At 42.2% G+C, this 18,099-nt stretch overlaps 1 protein-coding gene across 1 annotated transcript; it reads left to right on the forward strand.

The window, feature by feature from the left end:
- Nucleotides 1-3,975: 3,975 nt before the first annotated feature.
- HSPA4 (heat shock 70kDa protein 4) lies at nt 3,976-17,212 on the forward strand. The gene is given in 19 exon segments (XM_009873300.1): nt 3,976-4,035; nt 5,668-5,808; nt 6,529-6,651; nt 7,072-7,171; nt 7,570-7,703; nt 9,762-10,006; nt 10,389-10,465; nt 10,765-10,916; nt 11,857-11,963; nt 12,273-12,406; nt 12,844-13,025; nt 13,420-13,509; nt 13,976-14,128; nt 14,619-14,744; nt 15,594-15,701; nt 16,016-16,135; nt 16,515-16,676; nt 16,959-17,123; nt 17,126-17,212. Coding segments are annotated over 17 exon segments (2,211 nt in total). The 5' UTR covers nt 3,976-4,035; nt 5,668-5,808; nt 6,529-6,531; the 3' UTR covers nt 17,162-17,212.
- Nucleotides 17,213-18,099: the final 887 nt, after the last annotated feature.

The following is an 18,099-nucleotide window of genomic DNA, read 5'->3' on the forward strand; positions in this document are numbered from 1 at the left end:
AAGTTAGAACATAGGAAGTTCCAGCTCAGCACGAGGAGAATTTCTTTCCTGTGAGGGTGACAGAGCCCGGGCACAGGGAGGGTGTGGAGTCTCCTGCTCTGGAGACTTTCAGACCCCCCCTGAACGCGTTCTTGTGGGACCTGCCCTGGGTGACCCTGCTCTGGCAGAGGGTTGGACTGGGTGAGCTCTAGAGGTCCCTTCCAACTCTGAACATTTTGTGATTCAAGAAAGGCGTGAGATGATGCAGTGAACGTGGAGAGATGTTCCCGGTGACCCTCTGTGCTCCTTCCCTTCTGGTGTGGTGTGACTCGTTTGTCCTCCCTGAGGCAGGGCTGCGTTGTTACCATGAAAAGGATGGGATCTGTGTGTATAATAAAAGAAAAGCGACCATATCTTTGACTGCTGGGAGCAACAAAGCTTAATTTCTTCTAAAATCGCACACCGTGTTCTGGCATACCTCATAGCATACCTGTTTGTTCTCCTGCAGTTAAAGTCCTGTTTCCCCCGGCTCAGCCGGGCTGTGGAGGTGAAGGCTGAGCCGGGGCTTAGCTCTGGGCGAGCTCCTTGCCCTGCTAGTGGGTCAAAGCTTAGGAAAAAAGCTTCTTAGCAGCCTTCACTTTGGTCTTTGTATTTCTTTTGTTCAGCAAGGATTCTCTAAAAAAAAAAAAAACAACTTGCCCTCATTTTGTGTGTTGAGCTTTCTAAGCTCTTCACTTGAAACTAGCCACCAGATTGAGAAGTTGCTGGTAGAGCGTCAGACACCTGCTTGCAGGGCAGTTTGCTGGTGGGCTTGGTCTAGAAGCGTTTTGCGCTCTGCAGTGTGTACAGCATATTCAACCTCGGCTTGTATAAATAGGCCTGCCAGCACATTTCTCAAAAATGGGCATTTCCTATCTTTAAGAAGGAACTTGGTAAGAAGGAGAGGGAAAACTGGGATGAAAGAATGAATTGCAAAATAAGGGTGGGATAGGAACTTCTAGTGCATCAGGCCTGCAGGGGAATTGTTTGGAAAGCTGTCTTAAAAGTGTTTCTATAGCTTTATTTTAAGTAGATGCTAAAGTAAATAGCTCTCTTGGTGGGGCAATTGCATGGTCCTAGGTTTTGTTTGTTTTGTTTTGTTTGGTTTTTTTTTTTTAGATCCCTCACATCTGTTTAAAAAGACCAGAGGCATAAAATGACCTTGCGCCTCATTAGATGATTCTTCATCTGTTTGACTATTACTGTCTCTAAGCAATGAGTAAATGGAGAAGGAGATTTTTTTTATTTAGTATGTGTGCTAGAGTAAGGACTGGTCTCAATAACACGGAAGTGTAAAGGTTAGATGTACTAGGAAAATACTTAATGCGAAGAATTTTGAGGCAGTTTTCTAATACAGCTGTAGGTATCTGTTGAAGCTCTGCTTACATATATGTGAGATACAAGCACAAATGTCACGCATAGGAGATGAGCTGAGCTGTATAAAATATCTGATGTGATGCATCTTCCAGGAAATAACCCAGTTATGACAGGCTGAAGTGAAATTGGAAGAAATTAGCACAATGAAAATTGCGGAGTTCTTCATGGAACTTAATCTCCAAATACTGTTCCAAGGGAATGCAGAAAACCGTTCTGTAAGAAACCCCATCTCTTAAAAGAGATTCTTAATGATCTGGAAACAGCAGGCTCGGTTCAAAAAGTCAGTGCTTAGCATTTCTCTATGGTGAGCTACGTGGGAAGTCGTGCAAGGTGTTATGACAGGTTTCCTCGGGAATCGGCTCCTGGTCAGGGTGAGGTGCTGTTTTTATGAATGCCTCCAAGTTTGGGGAAGGATTAGCAGATCTGTGTTATTAGAATCATTTGTATTGGTAAACCCTACTGAATACGTTGTACTTAGTGGTGGCACAGATGACATTCTCACTGCATCTGCTTTCCAGAGCCCTGGAAAAATTTGAACTTGTATATCTAAAAGCACTGCAAAACATGTTTGTCTTTGATCTTAAAATGAGAAAGTGGTAGAGAAAGCTACCATACCATTAAAAAATGAGATGGGGTGGGGGGCAGCAAGATAGTGTCGTTCTCTCTGTAAGGATGAAGGGACTGAAATGAAGTGACAGAGTTGTAACTGACCTTAGGAAGCCAGCGCTGGAGGGAAAGTGATGTCAGGGGATGGGGAGGTCAAAGGTGAAGCAGTGCCTGCAGGTGTGTTAAGGACGATCAAAGCTCTGCTTAAATTGCTTCATTAGACCTCTGATGACCTTAATTGTGATTACATTTCTACTTTAAAATGCTATGGTTAGTTATTCCACTTCCAGTAAATCATAGTATGATTTGTGTTTAATGAGTTAAGCCTGATTCCTGTGGTGGGCTGATTTGGGAAATGAGACTTGCAGAAAATTCTTTGTTTCCACTCTCTTTCCAGCTGAACCCCCCTCTGCATGGGGTCCCTGTGCAGCTCCCCAAGGCTCAGCGGGAGCTGGGGTTACCTGGGGAGCAGGTTGGTTTGAGCAGGAACAGAGGAGTGGGGCCGAGTAGAACCATCCTGTTGGTGCAGCTCGCCCGTTTTAAGGCCCAGCAGGAGGCAAGCGTGTTCAAGAAGAGTATGTAGGTTTAAGGGTTTTACTCCCATATTTCTCATGACTGTGCTGTATCCTTCTCTTGAGACAGACTTTTACCTCGAGGTTTTTAGCTTGGCAGGTTTAAAGAGTTCTGTAATGGAAATTAATGTATTTGTGGTGGATGGGGCTGCTGGCTTGTGAAATAGCTGCATTTTTTTTGTTGCTGTTTTGTTATTTATTATCCAGGAGAAAAGCAACAATTCCTGTTCATGTCATAATTCCTTTCTGGAGACCAGAGTAAATGAATGACTGGCTTCCTGCTCAGGGCTCCTTAGACTTGTAGCTGCGTGCTCTGCAGCTCCTGCGCCCTCCGCACGGGCCTGTGGGGCTGCATAGCACACAACCGCCTGGCTCTGTTTTTAACTAATCCCTTTAACAGTTGTTTCAAACAGTGACAGATTCAGTCAGTTACAGTAATTCTGCTGCAGCATATGTTTTAGTGGGCCTCGTTTAACTTATTAAGTTACTAATAAATTGGAAGAGATGTAAACCCAGTGCAATTGTATCTCTCTAGTCTTCAGCTCTGGTTTTGACAGTTTCCGTTTGGAAATCCAGTTCTGGAAGACAGAACCATCAGGCTGGGTTGGAGTTTGTTTCTTGTGGCAGCCCTGTGACATAGCCCTGGTGTAAAGCAAATTCTGCTGCATGGAGAGCATCCTAATGATGATGGTAGTTTGTTGCGTGAATAGTAAAGATCTGCTTGACTAATAGCAGTGCTTTCTCCCCAGTAAATTTACCTCAGTGGTATGAGGAACTTGGATTAGAGAGCTGGATTTAATGTTAGGGCTTCTACAGCTTGTTACATGTGTAAATCAAGAAGCTTAGTAGGCCTAGGAATTTCTCTAAAGGAGGATTTTTTTATTGCTATTTTTTCAGAACTGCAGGCTGTTAAAGTAATTTGGAGTAAAGTATGATTTGTCATATTTCAGTGAGTACAGATGAAACTCGGAGACTAATCTTTTTCTGCAGGTTTTTTCGTCCTGCTCTTGAAGGGTTTGCTTTAAAACCGGAAAGCTCAGTTAGCGTTTAGTACAGATGTGTAAGGGTGGTCTTCTCAGTATCTGCCTCGTGTGGTTCTTGAAACAGTTGAATGTTTCCTGGTTTATTAGTGAACAATTTATCTTTGAGAGGCTTTGATATGTGGGTAATTATTGAGATAAAAGGTGTCTATCCAATTATGACTTAGATGTGAAATTTGAATTAGCATGAATAAGTTTGATTTTTAGTGCTCTCCTGCAGTGAGGAATGTTGCTGTTTTAAGGGAATTCGGAGCGCCTCTTTCTTTCTGGAATTCACGGAACGTTCTGTGTGTTTATTGCAGCAAGTGAGAAATGTGTGCAGTGCAATGCTACCCATCACTGAAAGTCGTTCTTCTTGTTCTAGGTCATGTATAGCCTTTGGACCCAAGAATCGCTCCATTGGTGCTGCAGCTAAAAGCCAGGTGAGAGCTTAGTTTGGGTAAAATCAACCTCAGTAGTTAAAGAGATGAGCAGAATTTACTGATCACGGAAGGTGACACATCTCTGAGCTGTATCCTAGTGTCTCCAGAATTAATGGACAGCTGAGCTCAATTTGGCCGTTCAGTGTGTAATGCTGCTTTGTCGTCTTGGACAGAAATCTAAGGGCTGATTGTGGCACGTAGTGAAGGAATACACTAAAAAAATAAAATCATTGCCTTTTAAGAAATTTTGATAAGTACCTTTTTTTGTTCTAGATTGTAAAAAATGTAAATTCTAAAGCTAAGCAGTGGTGTTCTATCGTATCCTAACTTGTTCTGGTCTCTGTGCACTGTGATAGCTTGTAATTAAGTGACTACATTAAGTGCATAGTTGTGGCAGAAGACATACTTGAGTGTAAATACATGTAGCTTTCTGGAGCCTCTGTAGCTGAATTACAACCAGAATGTCTATCTTAGGCATTCTTGCTCATACTTTGAGTTTCTGTTGGTGTAGGTAGGTAAGTGTGATCTAAGGACTGAAGTTAAGCTGATCTGTCCTGCTCATGACATTTGGGTCCTGCTGTATCGTATCTTGTGTTGCTGTGAAATCCCTATAAAACATGATTTTTTTTCTGAAGTCCTCTACAGGAAGTGACTATTCAAACACTTGGTTTTTCTTAGCCTAAAATACCTAGAGATGTGTGAAGATTCATTATCTAGAATACAAAAATGACTGGACTCAACCATGTTACTCAAGAACAGAAGAACTGTACTAGAACTAAATACAGATGTTTTTTCTGGAATTGAGTGTCTGCTTAGCTTAAAGAAATTCATTGATACAGAGATCCAGTAGAGATGAGGTATGTCCTGCAGAACCTAAACTTACAGCAAACCGAGCCCAGGTTACTTAGGAAGTAGACACTTGACTGAGACCGAATCGCAGGTAAATGCTGTATGGTACAGTGCTCGTCTGCTCCGTCAGTCACTGTGGGTTTTTCAGTATGTGTCTTGCTCTGCTGTAAACAAAAAGCATTCAACAAGTGTACTTGCGCTACAGGAAAACAAGCTGTATTTTTTCACTTCTTTTGCACTGACCTCTCCTGTTAATAAAAGACAATCTACCTCGTCAGTTAAACGTGACAAGGTCATCTTGGGGCCCTCCTGACTTTTTTTTAAAGCTTCATGACAAGGTCCTTGAGCTGTTTTGTGAGATTATCTGTGTGTTGACTGTCACATGCATGGGATGAACCTGAACTGGGGTTTACATCAATATGCTTGTGTTTGTGAAAGTTGCTGGCTGCAGTGCAATAGAGAGGTAGGGTGGTAGGAAACAGGTAAATGGGAAAGACACTTGGCTGACTTTTTTGAAGTGTCCTATGCAGACTATGAAAATTTTTACTTTAAGCAATTTTTGGTTGAATCTTTGCTCATTTTTCTAGCATAAATTTAAATTAAAATTTACAATTCCTCTCGGCTACCTGAGCAATAAGAGGGAAGTTGCCTTCTAGTTTGTACTCTTAAGATACAAATGACAAAAATACCCTGGCAAGAGAAGCATGAGAACAAAACTCTGTCTTCTGTTTGAAATTCAGATGTTCCCGTGACACCTTGTATTAAAGATTTCTTTTTCTCTAGGTTATTTCAAATGCAAAGAATACAGTACAAAGTTTTAAAAGATTTCATGGTCGTGCATTCTCAGATCCCTTTGTTCAAGCTGAAAAAGCAGCCCTTGCGTATGAACTTGTCCAGCTGCCAACAGGCTCAACTGGCATCAAGGTGAGTCTGGCCGATTTGAAAAAGAGCCACAGGAGGAAACGGATCAAGTTTCCCTTTATCTCTTCGGTTTGCATCTGCTTGCTCTGGGTTTTATTCCCTTTTTGAATAGCAAGTTTTAAATAGGGAATAAAAGGCTGGTAATGTGGGTGATCTCTCCAGGTGTTGGGTGAGACTGATTTTACAGTTATACAACTTCTCTGCCTTGCAAAGCCAGTCCCACACAAACTGTTTTAGCAGTGTGGTTTGTTTTTTTTCCCCTTCATTCCGTGGTGAATTTGGGAAATGAGCTACTTGAGCGGTGCCACTTAGCGGCTCTGGCTGCTGCAGGGGTGTAAGATGTCAGCTTAGTGCTTCAGGTAACGTGGTAGAAATTTCAACAGTGGCTGAACATCTCCTTTGGATTTTGGCAATAGCTGATTATTCCAGCGCAGAAGGAGGAAGGCAGGCATGCTATGCGCTGTCTAGCCATCAAAAGCAAAACAAAAATAAGAATAGCTGTGTGCAGAGCAGCTCGGTGTGTGTGAATTTAGATGTGCGTTCCAGTGCTTCTGTATCGTCGTCTTGCAGGTGCTGTGCACAAGCCAGGCTGTCGGGAGGGTTAGAGCTGCGTTACCACTGACACTTACTTTTAGTGAAGAGTGTTCCTTGCATGTGTTCCTTGTGTTTGTAGCGTGTGGTTTTTGCTCTGAGGTAACGTGTATACACAATTTTTGTTTGAAGGCCATGTATATGGAAGAAGAAAGAAACTTTACAATTGAGCAGGTGACAGGAATGCTTCTCACCAAATTAAAGGAGACCGCTGAGAATGCACTTAAGAAGCCTGTAGTTGACTGTGTTGTTTCTGTAAGTATGTGATGGCAACTAAGTCACACATGTTTGGTATCATAAACTGAAATCCTTGCGGCATTAAAATGCCCCTTGAACTGAAGTATTCAGGTATTTGTCTTTTCTGTTTAAAACTGAGTCTTACTTGCATCTCCTACAAAACTAAACTGACTTTGTTAGTGGTAAAATGCCTTAAGTTACTGCTAATTAATAGCATAAATAATATCTAATAGGTATTTCTGGTTTGTTGCTCCTAAAATGGGTGACTTGTAAGACAGTGGAGAAAGATCCACAAAGAAAACCCTTCATAGTCATGTTTTCTTTGTTTGTATTGCAACTGAAACAAACACTGTATTTGAAGGATACCTCGGCTGTTGTAACTCTTTGTTACAGATGGCTCTTCCAAACGTTAATATTTGCTCTCTGATCTTCCTGCAGGTTCCTTGTTTCTACACAGATGCAGAAAGGAGATCTGTAGTGGATGCTACGCAGATTGCTGGTCTCAACTGTCTGAGACTAATAAATGAAACAACTGCAGGTAATACCTTCCTTTCTCTCTCTCACTTAATATTGCGATTTTATTAAATAAAAGGACTTTTAGTCTGTTGCTGATTCATGCCCTCTGGAATTACTGCTGGTTGTGTAAGCTTAAATTGAGATTAGTTGATCATAAAGTTTCTTAAGCTCAAGCCTGTCTTTACAGAGGCTCAAACATACTTCTTGAATATGTGTTTTAATGCACCTGCTGGGAGAGGCGAATGCTGTTTAATGTTCTTGCATGTTCCTTTAGCACTGGGAATTTTGTTGAAGCAAATGGCATTTTCTGTAGCTTGAAAATGAGGATGAGATGCTAATGCTGTTTTTGATGTACCATTTATTTCTTAAGGAATTATAAAACTGAGTGTCCTAACGCTACTCACTCTTGTTTCTGTGTAGTTGCTCTTGCCTACGGAATCTATAAGCAAGACCTGCCTGCCTTGGAGGAGAAGCCACGGAACGTTGTTTTTGTGGATATGGGGCATTCTGCGTATCAAGTTTCCATTTGTGCTTTCAACAAAGGCAAACTGAAAGTAAACAATCTGTTATGCATCCCTTTGCATTATCAGTACAAATATGTGTCCTTACCTACGTGGCTTGTGACAGGCGAGCCTGCCTGCCTTCTCATATGCAACTCCAGACACCTCAGTTCATATTCTTAACTCCAGACAAAATGCAAGTTTAAAAGTAGGACAAGGGAGCTAGAGAGCTTTTGAGCAATAACATGGAGGAAGCAAATATGCCTTAATCAGCAGACTTTGGCAAGGAATTAAGAAAACTGGAATAAATGATCTGTTCAGAAGTTATCTGGTTGCTGCTTTCAAAAAATGCTCTAGATCAGTCATGAGGTCTAGCATTAAAATAAATTCCTAGAGTGGTGTAACACTTTTTTTTAATGGTTATCGTGATGCTGATACAAAAGAGCAAAAAAAAAAAAGAAATCTGAATTACTTTAAGCTAGAACGGGAGTGAAGCAAGCTAGTGTTTCCAAGTGTGTGTTGCCAGAGCCTGACTGTTTCACAGCAAATACTGACACTGCTTAGTTGATTTTTTGTGATTACAGTATTGACTTCCGCAGTTCCAATATCTTTCTCTTAATTGCCTAGAGAAACAGACACTGTTTTTAAAGCATGGGTAGTGAAATGAGAAGGCTTGAGTTCTGAAAGCATTAGTTTTGTTGGAGTTCTGTTTCCTCTTGTGAGGAAACACAACCTACTCTGTGTTTCTCTCTGATTTGCCTTTGAAACCCAGGAGTATTGAAGGGATGCTTTTAAGGTAGAACAAAGAGCTGAGGCAGCCAGGCAGTTAAAACTGTGGAGACGAAACCTAGTCTGAAAGTGTTGAGAATAATGTGATCCTCTATGAATTTCTGTTCCTAAAAATTAAGTTCATAATATTGTTAAAGAATAGAATTGGCTGAGGTGGATGGGCTGCAGATGTTCTTTTCAGATAGGTGCTTTTTCTGATGAAGGAATTATTTGCAAGAGTTAATAACACTTATTGTCTTCACGCTTTATATTTAGCTTGGTGTAAGCATGTTCCACCCTTATGAGGCATCAAATATGAACCTGGGATATGATTCAAACTGACAGGGGCTAAGCAGGGTTTGGAAACTCGTTTGCTTACAGTACAAGTTACTGAGCAGCTTGTGTTGCTAAGCCTCTCCCTATCTTCTGAAATTTCTTTTAGAGGCTGTCACCTCATTACAGGAAGGCTGGGTACCCAAGGCTGCGCCTTAGCAGTTGAGATAGCAGATGCTGGGGTTTGTTTTATTTTTGATTTTTTTCTCCTAGAGCTTGTAGCCACTGTACGTATGCGCTGCAGTTCTCGTGAGAATTGCATTCACAAAGAGGTCCAATATTTGTGTGGCTGCCAGAATTGGTCAGTGGTAATGATGGTTCTTTTTCCAACAGTGTTTTGAACGTTTTTAAGACCAGGTACAAAAAGACATAGAATAATCGTGGTTTAGACTTCGTAAGCCTTAAAAAAAAAAAATCTAAGATATGGATGGTTTGCTGCAATTGCAATCCACGTAAATTATCAGATGTTAGTGATGCAATTGCTACTTAACTTGCTCTGAAATGCAAGAGAAAGGCTTAACTGTTGCCAGCAGTGTCCATGAAATGTGAGAGATGAGTATGGGACATGGCTCCGTTGTTTGGGATGGGTTGGACTTCTGGATGAGGCTTATCAAAAAACCTCCTTACTGGTGGTGGTAAGGGCAGAATTAAAACAATGAACTGTGCAGGGTTTTTTTTCCCTGTTGTAGTTGGACCAGTGTAATTGCTCCTCTGTAGTAATGTGGTACTCGCTCTGATTTAAAGTTGGGCTGGATTCGAAACAGAAATGCTTTGACAACCTCCTTCCTGGTGGTGGTAAGGGCAGAATTAAAAAAAATGAACTGTGCAGGGTTTTTTTTTTTTCCCCTGTTGTAGTTGGACCAGTGTAATTGCTCCTCTGTAGTAATGTGGTACTCGCTCTGATTTAAAGTTGGGCTGGATTCGAAACAGAAATGCTTTGACATTAACTGCGAGTTGGTTTCACTGAAGTAACGACAATTGTGCTGTTACTGAAGAGTTCAATTTTTTTAGGTTCTTGCTACATCGTTTGATACAACACTGGGAGGCAGGAAGTTCGATGAGGTGTTAGTTGAATACTTTTGCGAAGAATTTGGAAAGAAATACAAACTAGACATAAAGTCAAAGATTCGTGCGTTGTTGAGGCTGTACCAGGAGTGTGAAAAACTGAAAAAACTGATGAGTGCTAATGCCTCTGATCTCCCGATGAACATAGAATGCTTCATGAACGACATAGATGTCTCTGGAACAATGAACAGGTAATGTTTTTGCTTTTAGAAAGGTAAACTTTGGAGTGCCTTTGGGTCCAGAAGTGTCAAGTATTGGTTCTTGGGACTGGTTGGAGGTGGGAAATGTGAGAACAGCACGGGCAGGGCTGCTGCTCAGAGTGATCATGTTTAGAGACTCCTCAGAGGCCTTGAGTTAGGAGGAAGGGCTGGGAATGATGCAAGATCTGCCTAGATTGCTGGAACTGAGTTTGGGGAATATACTGAATAAATATAAAACCAGGATTGACAAGGAAGAGAAAACCCTGCAGCGTGTAGTTGAAATGTTATTCTTTCAATTTTGCAGTCCTGTTATATTTATGATATTAACTTGCTTATGGTGTGCTGTAGTTTTGTTTATGGCTTCTTCCAACAGAAGCAAGTTTTTAGAGATGTGTGATGGGCTCCTTGCAAGAGTAGAACCCCCCCTTCGCAGCGTGCTGGAGCAAGCCAGTAAGTGTTTGTGTGCTGCATGCAGAAAAGAGACGACATCCATAATTCAAGCTGCATTTGCCTATTGGCAGAACTTGGGCAAATGGATTTAGAGCAGCTAAAAATTTCTTGCTTAGCAGTTACAAGCTTTTTAAACTTTGTTTTTAAATCAAAACACAAGCTAAGATCTGAAATTCTTACCGCTTAGAAAATTAAGCATAAAATAATAGTCAGTCTAGCAAAACTTTTATTTAATGTCAACATATTAGTGTAAAATAAAACACTTAATCCATAAAAATCAATGTGTGACTCCTTTCTAGAGTTAAAGAAGGAGGATATTTATGCGGTGGAGATAGTTGGTGGTACCACAAGGATCCCTGCTGTAAAGGAGAAGATCAGTAAATTTTTTGGCAAAGAAGTGAGCACGACTCTGAATGCAGATGAGGCTGTTGCGCGAGGCTGCGCGCTGCAGGTGAGAACTGCTCTTTGTTGTAGCTGGGAGCATCTCTTTGGAAATCCAGAAGTACTTGAGCCAGAGTCCACAGGTAACGTGAAAGATACTTCACATGTATCTTACAGTGGATTTGAATAAACTTCAGGAGAGTGGTTGGAAGAATGAGAACAGCAGCTTTAGGTGATGGCTTCGTGCTGGTTGTCTCAGCCAAATCGGTGGATCGCAGTAGCTGAAGTGAAACACGTGCTCTGCTTCTGCTGTGCCTGGAAGCTGGGAGGCTGATAAAGCCTGTACCATGATGTTTCCTCCTCCAGGCGCCTTTGGGGGCCTTGGTAAAACGGGAAAAAGTTTTACAGCACTACTGATAAACTTGTGGTGTGGCAATTGCTTAATAATATGGTGAGAAGTGAAAGCTCAAGGCATTTGATAGTAAATACTCAGTAGTTACTAGTGCTGTTGTCTCTTGAACGCACCTTAATTTTTTGTCCTCATCATCTTGCTTCTCTCTCCAAATGTTTAATATGTTCTTGCAGCTCTGTTTGTCAGTGGTATGAACTAGCCTTTAGAATCTGCTAAAAAAGAGAAACTTGTTACGGTATACAAAAGGCCTGGTACTGTGTCACTCTGAAGGGTAACTTCAGTTGAGGATTTTTGGTTTCTTATGTTGGCACTGAAAACAATTCAGTAGCCCAACCATAGCAAGCCAAACGTGATGGCTCGGGATTAAAATCTGTGTATTTCCCTTTCCAGAGTGAGCAGAGTATGACAGCTTTCTGAAAAGGAAGGGACACACGAGCTTCCAGGGCTTGTTCTGCAGGTCCAAAGTCTGTCAGTGTATTAGTCTCCCTTAGCCTAGAGTCAATACTTGTATTAAGCAGCATAAACAGCTACTTGCTAAATTAAATTAATGTTCACCTGAAGTGTGAATGTTTATAATATGGCTCTTCTGCTCTTTCAGTGTGCTATTTTATCCCCGGCTTTCAAAGTGAGGGAATTTTCCATCACAGATTTGATACCGTATCCTATTTCTTTACGGTGGAATTCACCAGCAGAGGAAGGGTTAAGGTAAAAAAACCTCCTATTCTATCTTCTTGCGTGGTTACATACAGCCTAACTAATAGATGATAACTGGAGTAAATCAGTACTTTTGGAACAGCGCCCACTGAACAATTCAAGCTTCAATACCTTTTCTGAAGTCGGTGGCACTAGCAGCCAAACGCAGGGATGGGTGGCAGTTGAGCACTTCCTGCCTGGCTAAACAGTCTTAGTAGACTTTCATCCTATTTTTCCTTGAGACAGAGTAGTATCTGGATTTTAATTTTTATCAGATGCCTCATGCAGCATACTGAACAAATGCTCTCTTTTCTTTTACAGTGACTGTGAGGTCTTTCCCAAGAACCATCCCGCTCCGTTTTCTAAGGTCCTCACGTTCTACAGAAAGGAGCCTTTTACTCTTGAGGCGTACTACAGCTCTCCCAAGGAGCTGCCTTACCCAGATCCTGCTATAGGTTAAGACCGCTCTGTAGCTTTATTAATAGTCCTGTAAATATGACAGTGCTACTTTCTGTTGCATCCGGAAGGTACAACCTACCGCAAGTGATGCAGGCACAGGTTTCCCAAGTCTTGGATCTATGGTGAAATGAGTAACGGGAAGTTTATGGGCAAATAGGTGAAATAAAGAGTGCCCTGGTGTTGGAGCAAACCTGAAAGGGGCACACCAAGGGTTGTGCAGTCTTTTGTTACGAGTATTGCCAACTCTTACCGTGCTGTGTGTTCTAGCAGTGCTGAGTGAAAATGTGAGTTGTTTGGCTTGAGTAGGATTTGGTATCCTCTGAGCACATTGCAGTGATCTCTTGTCAGCAACAGTCAGGTTTCACCTTAAAATCGATGGTTAAGTTAATCGAATGATAATGGCTTTGGTTTTTTTCTCTCTGGGATTGTTTAGCTCACTTCTTGGTTCAGAAGGTGACTCCTCAAACAGATGGATCCAGTTCAAAAGTGAAGGTGAAAGTTAGAGTGAACATCCACGGTATCTTCAGTGTTTCGAGTGCATCTTTAGTGGAAGTTCATAAATCTGATGAGAGCGAAGAGCCTATGGAAACAGATCAGCACATAAAAGAGGAAGAGGTAACAGACTGTGCTCTCAGCTACACAGAAAAGCGCTTTTATGATGAAGCGTAACTGGGCAAGTTCTTGGGTGGCTCCAAGACTTGTGTGAGGATTGACTCAATGTGTCCAGTGACTAAAATAAGAAGCTGTGATTAAGTGCTACTGCTGAAGCATGTCATGCCAATGCTGGATCTCTTAGCCAGGACTATGGGGTACAGATGAAATTCTAAATCATGTTAGGAGCGTTGCTTGCCAAAGCAAAGACCTGAACCTTGTAACTTATGTTTTGAGGCTCTACTTCAGTTTTCATTCTGTTTCGTTTGCCTGAAGAAAAAATAAGCCTGAGAACAGCAGCAGTGATCTGTGTGTGCCTTGTTTAATACATCACATTGTGTCTCTCTGTGGATTTCAGAAGATGCAGGTAGACCAGGAAGAGCAACAGAAGACTGAGGAACAGCAGCAGGGCCAACCTGAAAATAAGGCAGAGTCTGAAGAAATGGAGGTAACGTGAACATTTGAGACTTCTGTTTTCCTACTTCTGGAAGATTCATGAGAACGTGTAGTGTGTGAGCTTGTCTGCTGCCTTTGTCACAGCTCTGGAAGCTAAACTTTTAATATAGTGGTAGCCTGTGCTGTGATTAGGGCTTTAGAAATACCTGCATAGCATGGATTAAAGAAAGAAAATGTGAACTTTCCTGTTCGTGAAAGATAGAATAATTTAGTTGTTGATAACTTTTGTACTGGAGAAGCGTTCCCCTTAGAAGCGCCATCACCCCTGTGAGTGTAGTTAGCTCAGTAGCTGCATTAATTATCTCTGTGGCAGCTGAAGTATCAGAACGACAGAGAGCGCGGAGTTCTGATGTTGATGCGTTAACTCAATAGTACTTTTTCCTGTTACAAGTCTTGCAGATTTGACTTGAACTTACTGGTGATGCTGGTTTTACTTTGAATGTGTTTCTTCAACACAGACTTCTCAGGCTGATGCAAAAGACAAGAAGGTGGATCAGCCGCCTCAAGCCAAGAAGGCCAAAGTGAAGACCACGACTGTGGACCTGCCCATCGAGAACCAGCTGGTGTGGCAGATTGGGAAGGATATGCTGAACTTGTTCATTGAGAACGAGGTAAACTCGCCCTTGTCCAAGCTAAAAACTTCACTAGTTGATCTCCAGGAATTTTGCTGTTTGTTAAACAGTTAATGGATCAAGGTGATAAGGAAAAATGAGAAGGAAGAAACCTGCAGTCTTGTCTGAGGGGAACAACAGTGCCCCATGGAGGCAAAAGATTATTCCTGTGAAGTGAGTGCTATAACTCTTCCGCAAGAGGTGCTGTGCAGGAAAGGTAGCTCCCACGGTGATTGTTTCCAGAATTCCCTGCGGTTAGGAGGTGTTCCATGGCCACTGCTGTTCCTTAGCTGGAGCGAGGTGGTTCCGTTCTGTGTTGAATTTCCCACCAAACCTGCAGTGTTTGTCTATGTGCTGTGTTGAGAGCTGCTCTTGAAACCCCACACTGCTTCAAAATCTTTAGTCGAAAGCCTCTTGCTGACAAGGTGTTTGGGCAGTAAATGTTAAATAATAAGTGTTTGAGCCGACTAATTGGACAACTTGTTCACAGGGTAAAATGATAATGCAGGATAAGCTGGAGAAGGAGAGGAATGATGCCAAGAATGCGGTGGAAGAGTATGTGTATGAAATGAGAGACAAACTCTGTGGTGTTTATGAGAAATTTGTTAGTGAAGAGGTAAGTGTTTCTAGCTTGATTGTCTCCTGATATATTTTGTGGCAATGAACAGTTGTATTTTACTGACTCTTGACCTGTATTGGATACTATGTTTACTTAGACTGTTTTGTCAGACTTTAAGTTTGGAGAAACAGCTTTTTAACCTTTCTCTTCCAAAACAGTTGCAGCAATTCAGACCTTGCCAGAGCAGGTGTGCTCAGACCAAAGCAGACTAGGAGCACGAGCACAATTAGTTTAAGACAGCCTATTCTATTTTGGCTCTTTGTAAATACTTAGGAGTAGTTTAAAAAGAAAAATCAAAGCTCAGCCTTACCGAGGGACATACAGGAGGCCACGTTCAGTCAGACTATTATATCTGAACTGGTTGCCTAAAAATCTTCTGGTGTTACTAATTAGCTTTCCCTGTTCTACTAAAGGAGCTTGTAGGTGTGTAATAGTGTGATTCTAAGGTATTTGATTTTAACAGGAGATGGGTGTGTGCAGAGCTGAGATTCCTGCGTCAGAGCTAGAGATGGGACAAGGCAGAGAAGCTTCATTCTGCTCTTGAACCTGCTCATATAGTGATGATAATGTGAAGGAAAAGAAAAAGGCATAAAGGCTTTTATGTGACAGTATTGACCCAAACTGTGGTGTCGTAGCTTGGTGCTCCTCAGGCCTGGTCTCCACCACAAAGCCATGCTGAAGAATACTTTATTTCTTATTTTTCACTAACATAGGGTAAGGAGTTTGAGGCAGAGCTCTTCACGTTCTAAAAAAGTAGCCCTTCCAGAAAAAGGTTCCAAGTATCCTTTAATACCATCTGCCACCTAATAGAATTCTCACCTACCTGTTTTGTGTGGATTGCTTCAGGATCGAAACAGTTTCACGCTGAAGCTGGAAGATACAGAAAATTGGCTTTATGAAGATGGCGAAGACCAACCCAAACAAATTTACATTGATAAATTGACAGAATTAAAGGTAAGTGGCTCTTTATACCGCTGTCAGAACTGAGGGTGTCTAGAGAGCTTTGTTCGTGCGGGCAGCTGTCCTGGGTCTCCCGATGAAGAGATTGGCGCAGGTGGTAAGCGACTTAGTTGATTTATGAAGTGTATAAGGAGCAGATTTCCTGCAGACCTGTAACAACACAGGATTGAGGGAGGCCCAGTCCCTCCTGTAAGTGGAGGGAAGTGTGGAAGTTCTGAGGAGCTCAGTGTTAAGGATTCCTGTCAAATCTTGCAAGGCCGTATTGTGATGCTGTTTGGTTTTTTGATATCTGTCGTACTTTGTTTCAGGCTCTGGGTCAACCTATTCAGGCAAGATTTCAAGAATCGGAGGAAAGACCAAAAGCATTTGAGGACTTAGGGAAGCAAATTCAACATTACATGAAAACGGTTCATGCATTCAAAGCAAAGGTATTGCCATGCTTACGGCAAGTGCAAGGCAGGGGTACAAATTGGTTCTGAAATTTAAGTAAGCTCCTTTAAACAAAAAGCTGGTGCAACCTTCTGGCTAGCTTCTCCGTTCTGGATGTTTACCGTATTTTCAGAAGTGGATGTTGGCTTGAAAATGTGACAGTCTGGTTTTTTTAGTCAGGAATTGATTTCCTTGTGAAGGGAAAATGCCAGCTGCAGTAAACTTCAGTTCTCTGGTTACAGACTTGTGGGTGATCAGCTTAATTGCTCTCTAATTAAGCCTTCTGGCTTAATGGTCTTCCTAGTATTTTGAAACTAAAGTTTGAAGAAATAAGCATGCAGTTTATTTACAGAGCTACTGCTAATGTGGCCGTTTCAGGACGAGCAGTATGACCATCTAGATGAAGCAGATGTAGCCAAAGTGGAGAAGAGCGCAAATGAAGCTATGGAGTGGATGAACAATAAACTTAATCTTCAGAACAAGAGAAGTCTTACTTTGGACCCGGTTATAAAAGCTAAAGAAATCCAAGCTAAAACTAAAGTAAGTCTCTTGTGGAAATACAGTGACGTAGGCAGAATCCTGTTCTGTTTCTTGGTCTGGTTGTTTGTGCTCCCCAGTGAGAAATCTGTAATGAAAGGACAGTGATTGGGTTTAATCTGTTAAAACATGTTACTGGGCAACATCAGGCCCCGGTTATCCGTCTGGGGTTGTCAAAAGTTAGTTGGAGCAGCAAGTTGGGAGTTGCTCAAAAACATTTCCCTACCACCAGCTGTTGGTAGATAAAAATGTTTCTAATGATAGTTTCATTTTTGTGTTTCCTAGGAGCTGACAAGTATCTGTAATCCTATAGTCACAAAACCAAAACCCAAAGTCGAGCTCCCGAAGGAGGAGCAGAAACCAGCAGAACCCAACGGACCAGTAGGCGGCCAGGGCGACACCAACGGTGCGTCCCAGGGCGCTGAGCAGGGCCCTGCCGCCGCCAAAAAAATGCCGAGAAGAAGCTTCCCGAAATGGACATTGACTGAACTGCAGCACTTGTTTATATTATTGCAAATCACAATAAAGCTTTAACTTGTCAACTTTGTATGCTCTGAATACCGGTTGAAGCAAGTGAATACCCCAGCCCTCTGAGGAAGTTTTTTGAAGAGATTTGGTCAGTGCATCAAGTCAGAACGCTTAGGTAGCACCTCCTCCACTGAGCAGTATTTCTTGCTGTCATGGTTGTATTTAGAAGTTTTGGTGTTCTTACGTAGACCTACAGGAACAGCCCTAAGCTGCCTTTTTTTAATGTCTAGGGTGAGCCAATCTTATTTGAAAGTAGTAAGAGAGCAACCTCTGCAGTCTGCCCTGGCGCGCTGGTGTTCCCTTTCCCCTGGGGATCACAGCCCCTGTGCTTGGGTGAAGGGCCGGTCGCTGCTGGAACTGCTGAGGGTGACGGGACGGGGTGTTCCCTTCCGCGGTCACCTTGCTCCTCTGACTCGAGCCCTTGTGGTGGTGGTGCGCTGTTCACAGTTTATTTTGATTTGCACTTGAACAGTTTGTAGTTACATGAGGTTTGCAAAGCATCAGGGTGTTTGTTCCCTACCCGGTGCCCTCGCATCACCAGTGACTTGAGCTCATTTGCCTGATTTCCTAGAGCAGCAACGGTCCCACACCTGCAGATCAGACGGTGAATGTGCTCTTAGATATGACAGCGAATTCCTCCCAACCTCTCCAGCTAATTAGGCCCTGTCACCTTCTTGTCTCTAGTTCAAGTAGCTGCTTGTAGAAAGACCGAATACTTGCGTTTCGGCTGCCTGTGCTGATGGTTGGTTCTGACTTGTTCCTAACTTTCTGAAGGAGGTACGCTTGCTTCCATGAGGCCTTCATTTGGAATGCTTGGGGTTTTTGTTTTGGTTATTTTTTTTTCCCAGGAAAATAAAGACCTGACACATTTGGCTTTTTTTTTTTTTTCTATGAGCTT

This window comes from Apaloderma vittatum, unplaced genomic scaffold (genome assembly GCF_000703405.1).
Source record: "Apaloderma vittatum isolate BGI_N311 unplaced genomic scaffold, ASM70340v1 scaffold4377, whole genome shotgun sequence".
NCBI lineage: Eukaryota > Metazoa > Chordata > Aves > Trogoniformes > Trogonidae > Apaloderma > Apaloderma vittatum.